Below are 7,500 nucleotides of genomic sequence, written 5' to 3'. Positions count from 1 at the left end.
GATTTTAAATACTTGCGGATTTGAAAGGCCAGAAAGGTCATACAGAGAATGGGAAAATTTCGTAAAGTTGCTAAAAGAGACAGAGGCAGGTATGTGGCTTGGCTAACGTTTAGGAAAGTTTTTGCTCAGGAGTTCATGCGTAAATGCTATTTGAAGTACTGTACATATATCAATTACATTTTTCTTTAGTGCAAATAATAACCATTATGATTATTTCATAATTGTAAAATAGCCTTGGGGTTATTGAAGAACACTGCTAAAATTTTAATATGAACTAAAAGCAATAGTCTTGCACTGAAACTTTAAAAAGATATCCAAGAAATAAAAAAAAAGTGTGGCTCATTGATAAGCTGTCTACATATACTGACTCAATTATATAATATGAGAATGTATAACGAGAACAGTTAAGATTTAAAGAGAAAATTTAAATAAAAGTCCAGAAGTCTACAATTTTTTGAGTAATGATTTCCCTAATGAAGAAATAATTGCAAAGTGGAAGCAACTGTGAATGACTGAGGTCAATTACCGAAAGTAAATGGACTGTACGAAAAGGGGAGGGGTTTCTAGGTTAACAAAGGGTAATAAATCACGATGATAATAACGCACAACGTTTCGTGAAATAAATCGCGTAATAATATTGTATGGCCATGTAATGGAAACGAATAAAAAAAAAAAAAGAGGAATTACTGGAATATGAGGAAGAGCAGTTCTCTATATTTTCCAAAAGATTTATTTGATAGATTAAACGATTACTTAGTGAAAATATAAACTAAAAGCTATAGATGTAACAAAAATCAACGAGATAATGTTTCTTTTTACGTAAAAAAAAAAAAAAAACTTTACAATTCACATTACCCAGGAATAAAATCAAAGATATTTCTTTAATCATGCTATGCATTGTCCCTCCAGATTATACAAAAATCTTTTACTTTTGATATTGAAGAATCGTATTGTTATCTTCATAGGTAAGACTGGGATGAAGCTCTTGTTGGAAATCAAGTCAACGAGTATTGTCATGTCTTTCTGGAAATAAGAAAAACTGACCATGTTCCTTTTTTCCCTTAGGAGAAAACGTATGGGCGTGGCTTCTACCTGATAATAGATTAATTCACCTAATACCAAACGCACAAAGTCTAGCTGTATTTGATGTCCCTCTAATCTTATTTTCCTTTTTGGAAATGTTTTTTGCTGTTGATATAAACACCCATGATGCTTGAATTATAATACTATAAGAAAATAGGTATATAATTGTATTCAATAATTGGTAGAGAAAATTCGATTCTAATGAATATAGATATAATTCATAGAATGTTGGTAAAAAGTAATAAATCTTTGCTTCATTTTCATCATTATGTACCTTTTAATATTTTTATCGATGTGGTAAGGTTATCAGATACTATATATATATATATATATATATATATAGCACTAACACTCGTGATTTTAATCAATGTAAATATCAACCACAAAGATATTTAATACTGAAATTACCTTGGGTATATATATCCACTGGAATCTATTTAGGGTAATAGCTTTTGGCTAGCCAGAGACTCAAACTCTTGCTACTCAGCTGTAACCATGGCTGACAGGACTCTACCAACTGAGCTGTCTCTCTTGATAGCTCAGTTGGTAGGGTTCTGACAGGCATGGTTTTAGCTGAGGGGCATGAGTTCAAATCTTCGCCTAGCCAGAAGCTATTACCATAAATAAATTCAAGTAGATATATATTTCCAAGGTAGAATTCGGGAATATATGTCATTGTGGTTATTATTATTATTATTATTATTATTATTATTATTATTATTATTATTATTATTATTATTATTATTATTATTATTACTATTATTATATGTATATATATATATATATATATATGTGTGTGTGTGTGTGTGTCTGTGTGTGTATATAGCTATATATTTATATGTATATATATATATATATATATATGTGTGTGTGTGTGTGTGTGTTTGTGTGTATTATCCTCGTGTACTTATAAAAGCATTTTTCAATTAACTCAAAGGCCATATGATCATCTATTTGCATTTTCATGAATGGTTAATCTCTGCAAGGGAATTGGTGGCTTAGGCTGTCCCGGAACTTTTGCAATAATGCCCCATATCCGACTGAACAAAAGGCATATAACACAACAAACATTGCGTTATGAGCTTTGGCTATTAAAATTTCAACTAATCTATATGAAATGTTATAATGTCAATGATATATGTAAGGTGGAAGGGTCTTTCAATCCACTCCTTCGAATGTATGTCCTCTGAAGGAAATCTCCATTAAATATTGTGTTTCGTTTAGTTTTAAGGCATGATTGCCTCCCAATGATTTTCTCCATTTTGATATCCCCAGCAAGATTCTGGTCGTGTGATGAACATGGGCGTGGTCAAGAACGAATACCTTGACACATTCACCTCCAGCAGTCAGCTGACTCTTCCATTATCGGAGAAATACGTTCCTTCGCTGACACTCACTTGCCGCGCTCAGGTCAAAGGATTCGACATCAACACCGAACAGTCAGAAACCGCAGAAGTGTATCGCACGTCTTTTTTCCCGTCTTCTAGCAAAGGTAAAATGGACAATTCCATACTGAGAGAGAGAGAGAGAGGAGAGAGAGAGAGAGAGAGAGAGAGAGAGAGATTTTAAAATGATTTCGTGTTTTTCTTTGTCATTAATAATGGCTTTTTAAGAATCATTTCTTTTTTTTGTGTGTTTTTATCTGAACCTAATTTTTATTATATAAAATAAGAAATTTAATAACATACAGCCATTATTACGCCCTTGAAAGCGAAAATATATTTAGAATATTCCGATAATAGCTATACGTTGTCATTCAAACATTAATTTTCACCATTCACAACTCAATCATCCATACAATTACTGTTTATACGTAATAAAGTTTGTCTGATTTTATTTAATCATAATAGATGGACCCTTCTTTTCCTGATTGAATAATGTTTCCCATAACATAAAAAAAAATCTTAATCAAAGCTAAAATTTATCTTTTTTTTAATACAAATATCTGTTGTGTCTTTCTTCCAAAACAGGTAACATGGAAAGCCACTCGTCTATGGCCTTGGTTGCATCAGCTATTGGAATTGTTCAGATTCTCCAAGGCCTTTGGTGATACATCTTCGAGCCCACCTGTACTAGGTTTTAAGGAATTCTTTAGTTTTGATATTCCCTTAATGTAAGCCAAAACTAGAGACATACATTCTAAGCAAGTATCCCTAAACATTAGTTAAAGCTTCATTTATATACGAATAATCAAAGGTTTCGATCGCAGTACGCGAAAATTGCTTTAAATAATTTACTCAAAATATTAGCTGGATTCTTCTACAACGATTGTTCGTCAGTTTCAAGTTATTGATTCCATATTAAGAAATAATAGAAAGGAGAAAGGGAAACTAATCCTTTGGTTTTCCAAATCATCTCATATGTTCCTCTTGTTTTGGCAACCAGGATGAATCAAAGTTATGTATTTTACACCAAGTTTTTTGCTTTAGCTTCCATATTTTTGCATTCCAAGTCAAGGCCAAGTTAGAGTAAAATAGAGTATTAAACGAAAAACACCCTTAATACTAGTCGCATTAAAGTCTGTTCCACGCAATGTTTAGGCATGGAAATTCCTAGGCTGTAAAATAAGCCTAATATATTTCATTCCATATTTATGCAAACTATCATTTATTTAGATTTAGTGAATTATTGTTGGTATTTGGCAGACTAAACTTTAAAAACCTGAATCCCTAAATTATTTTTTTTTTTTTTTTGAATTTTCATAAGGAAATTAATCTGGTACGTATTTTTTTTTTAAATCCTTATTTTGGTATTTGAGCGAAAATTAAATTAATTTCTACTCACAATATCATACTGCAAAACTTTAGAAAAACACATCATCTGTAGATATGGATCATAAACTGTCTTCTGTCAATGTTGTTCTTTTTTGCTGATGTATCTTGTGTCCTTGGAAGGTGATTTTATTGTTCATTTCTAGAACTTTCAATTGTTTCTGTAATATAAATTTATTATATCATATCATAATTCTTAATATTTTTTACGTGTAAACACACAATGAACTTTCTTATTGAGGTCCATGGCTGTGGATACTATCATTGCCGAGAGGGAGGAACTGAAAAATAATGAAAATGTAGTAATACATTATTTACCGATACTAATATAGGTATCAATGAGTTATGTAATACCTTAAGATTTGGAAAGTTAATATAATAGATAAGTAGATGCCTTTGAACACAGAATGAAGGAAACTGAGCTTTCCTTGAGTCTACACACACACACGCACACACACACAAACACACGCGCGCGCGCGCACACACACACACACACACACACATATATATATATATATATATATAAATATACATATATAGATATAGATATATTATACATGATATAATATAATATAATATATGATAATATATGTACACAGACACACACACACACATATATATATATATATATATATGTATATATATATATATATATATACATATATATATATATATATAATATAAGTATATATATATGTATATACAGAATAATTGTCATTGACATTTATCTTTCTTCGTGGCTGAGTGGTATGGTCACTAGCATACAGATATCCTGGACGAGGGTTCAAATCCCCGCCGGTCCGATATTATAGTCTTTGGGCGGTTCCAAGCCTGGGGCTCTGATCCAGAGGTCGTTAAGAGAATCCAGACTTTATTGTATTAATATATATGGCTTATTTAAAATATGAAAGGAACACGTTTAAATGTGCAAAAAATTATCATTAATCGAATGCCAAGTCCCAAACCTACCAATTAGCTCTGATGGTGAAGATGGGTTGATTTCAATTCTAAGTACAGAAAAGCTGAATTTGACAGGTATATGTACAGAAGAATTGTCATTGACTTTTATCTTTCTTCGTGGCTGAGTGGTATGGTCACTGGCATACAGATATCCTAGACGAGGGTTCAAATCCCCGCCGGTCCGATATTATAGTCTTTGGGCGGTTCTGCCTGGGGCTCTGATCCCAAGGTTGTTAAGAGAATCCAGACTTTAATGTATTAATATATATGGCTTATTTGAAATATGAAAGAAACACGTTTAAATATGCAAAAATTTATCATTAATCGAATGCCAAGTCCCAAACCTACCAATTAACTACGATGGTGAAGAGGGGTTGATTTCAATTCTAAGTACAGAAAACCTGAATTTGACAGGTATATGTACAGATGAATTGTCATTGACTTTTATCTTTCTTCGTGGCTGAGTGGTATGGTCACTGGCATACAGATATCCTGGACGAGGGTTCAAATCCCCGCCGGTCCGATATTATAGTCTTTGGGCGGTTCCGCCTGGGCTCTGATCCAGAGGTCATTAAGAGAATCCAGACTTTAATGTATTAATATATATATGGCTAATTTGAAATATGAAAGAAACACGTTTAAATGTGCAAAAATTTATCATATATATATATATATATATATATATTGAATATACGTATATGTTCATATATATGTTTGAAAAGTTTATGTTCGATATATATATATATATATATATATACATATATATATATATATATATATATTGAATATACGTATATGTTCATATATATGTTTGAAAAGATTATGTTCGATATATATACATACATATATATATATATATATATATAAACATGTATGTCCAAACACATTTCCTTGTTACATATTACCGCAAAATCAGCTGATTAGTCATAAAATGGAGGATTATGGATGTAGCAGCGACTGTGATACGAGTGTTATATTTTGGGTTAGGAAAATATATATATAGATATATCTATATGCACCTTAAGAATATATAAGTAACACATACTGCTTTTTATTCCCATTTATTTATTCCACTAGAAATATTCTGCTAGAGGCGTATAAAGCAGAAAAAAACATATATATTTCTTTTCTCGTGTGTAGATGTATTTTTTTTCCAAGTTACCATACGAGTATGAAAAAGCGAGTATATCTAGTTATAAAATAGATTGTATCAAATAAAAGAAAAATAAATAAATTATGCAAAACACCAAAGGATAAAATTGTGAATAATGGAGAATAGTAGTAAGGAAATGTGAAGAAAAGTTTAAAAGCGTTTCTATAAACCATTTACATTAATAGATATGATTAACATGATTAAAAGAAACAATAAAAACAAAATTTTGCTTCAATAGAGCGAAAGAAAAAAGTTCAATTGGAGATATTGATAAATATGAGCAGGGGTATATTGACTCATTTGGCCTTCTAATGGCCTATGACATATAATAACAGATAATAAGAGGGATTCTGACCTGAAAGATATGTTATAGATGACGACATCAATATATTAATATCTTAAAATTTATATATATATATATATATATATATGGGTGTGTAGGAGTGTGTGTGTCTGTGTATGTGTGAGCGTGTGTGTGTGTGTGTATGTGTGAAGAAAAAAAAAGTATGTACTATTCAATTGAATCAAAAGTAAAGTGAAAATACTAGATGCAATCAAGAGGGTGCATTGAAAGTACCATAATGAGATCAAGAATAAGAAAAAATAGAGCTCAAGATTGAATCAATAGAGATGTATTTTGGAGTGTGTTAAGGATGTTTGCTGAAGGGTAAAGGAAGGGCAAAATGACGAGTTTAAAAAATTATACAAACATTATGATTTTATGTGATCAGCAGGAATTATTTATGCTAAAAAGTGATGGAAAAAGAAAACTAATATAGAAATCACTCAGAGTAGGATATGTAACGGTAATCGAAGAGAAAAAAGAAGACTGTTTGAGGGGTAGCTTCTTTATGGAAGAGTAGATCGGGTATAGGCATTCATGAAAATTGATAGGTAATCACGTATAAAGTGGAAAAAAAAAAGAGAAAATGGCAAATTAAAAATACAAAGGGAAGAAGATGAATAGAAAATACAGATATATTACAGTTAACTCACAAGTCAGTAAAGACAGGCAGAAAATGTAATGAAAGAATGGATCTCAGAATGGAATATGTGCATGGAGAGATGCCTTTGGACAAGAACACATTTATGGGTGGATGAAGTGAGCGTGTTTAAGATCTGTTGAATAAAAGGATTGAACAGACGCATTTGCTAAGTTATGTAAGACATGAAACGTATAGTGGGAATGCTTAGAGAAGTGACAGTTAAAGAAGTAGGAACGCCAATTAAGAAATAAAAGAAAGTTAGGACATTAGGAATCAATACAATTATAAATAAAATACTGGAGAGAACGCGATAAAATGACAAACCATAGTTTGTAAGAAATGTTTGGTTGAGGCAAAGAACCCAAAGAAAGGACCGAAAAAGAGAATGTTCCTGTTTTATACAAAGTTAAGGGAGTAAAAGAATAGTTGAAGTATAATCTTAATTAGCATACCAGGTGAGGTGTATGGGTTAGTTACCTTCGCCAACTTCGTTGCGGCAAATGTTATGTTTTGATGGACGTCGTTTGTTTGCCTGTTTGTGATTCGT

General features: G+C 31.4%; 1 protein-coding gene across 2 annotated transcripts in view; it reads left to right on the top strand.

Moving 5' to 3' along the window:
* Positions 1-4,348, top strand: part of LOC137642093 (cell adhesion molecule 3-like) — a 516,757-nt gene extending 512,409 nt beyond the window's left edge. For both annotated transcript variants that reach the window (XM_068374643.1, XM_068374644.1), the window contains exons 6-7: positions 2,359-2,575; positions 3,054-4,348. In XM_068374643.1, coding sequence (XP_068230744.1) covers positions 2,359-2,575; positions 3,054-3,133 — 297 coding nt within the window. In that variant the 3' untranslated portion in view covers positions 3,134-4,348. The remainder of the gene's footprint in view (positions 1-2,358; positions 2,576-3,053) is intronic.
* Positions 4,349-7,500: the final 3,152 nt, after the last annotated feature.

Source organism: Palaemon carinicauda, chromosome 6, assembly GCF_036898095.1.
Source record: "Palaemon carinicauda isolate YSFRI2023 chromosome 6, ASM3689809v2, whole genome shotgun sequence".
NCBI classification, from domain to species: Eukaryota; Metazoa; Arthropoda; class Malacostraca; order Decapoda; family Palaemonidae; genus Palaemon; species Palaemon carinicauda.
This window is presented reverse-complemented; position numbering and strand designations above follow the sequence as displayed.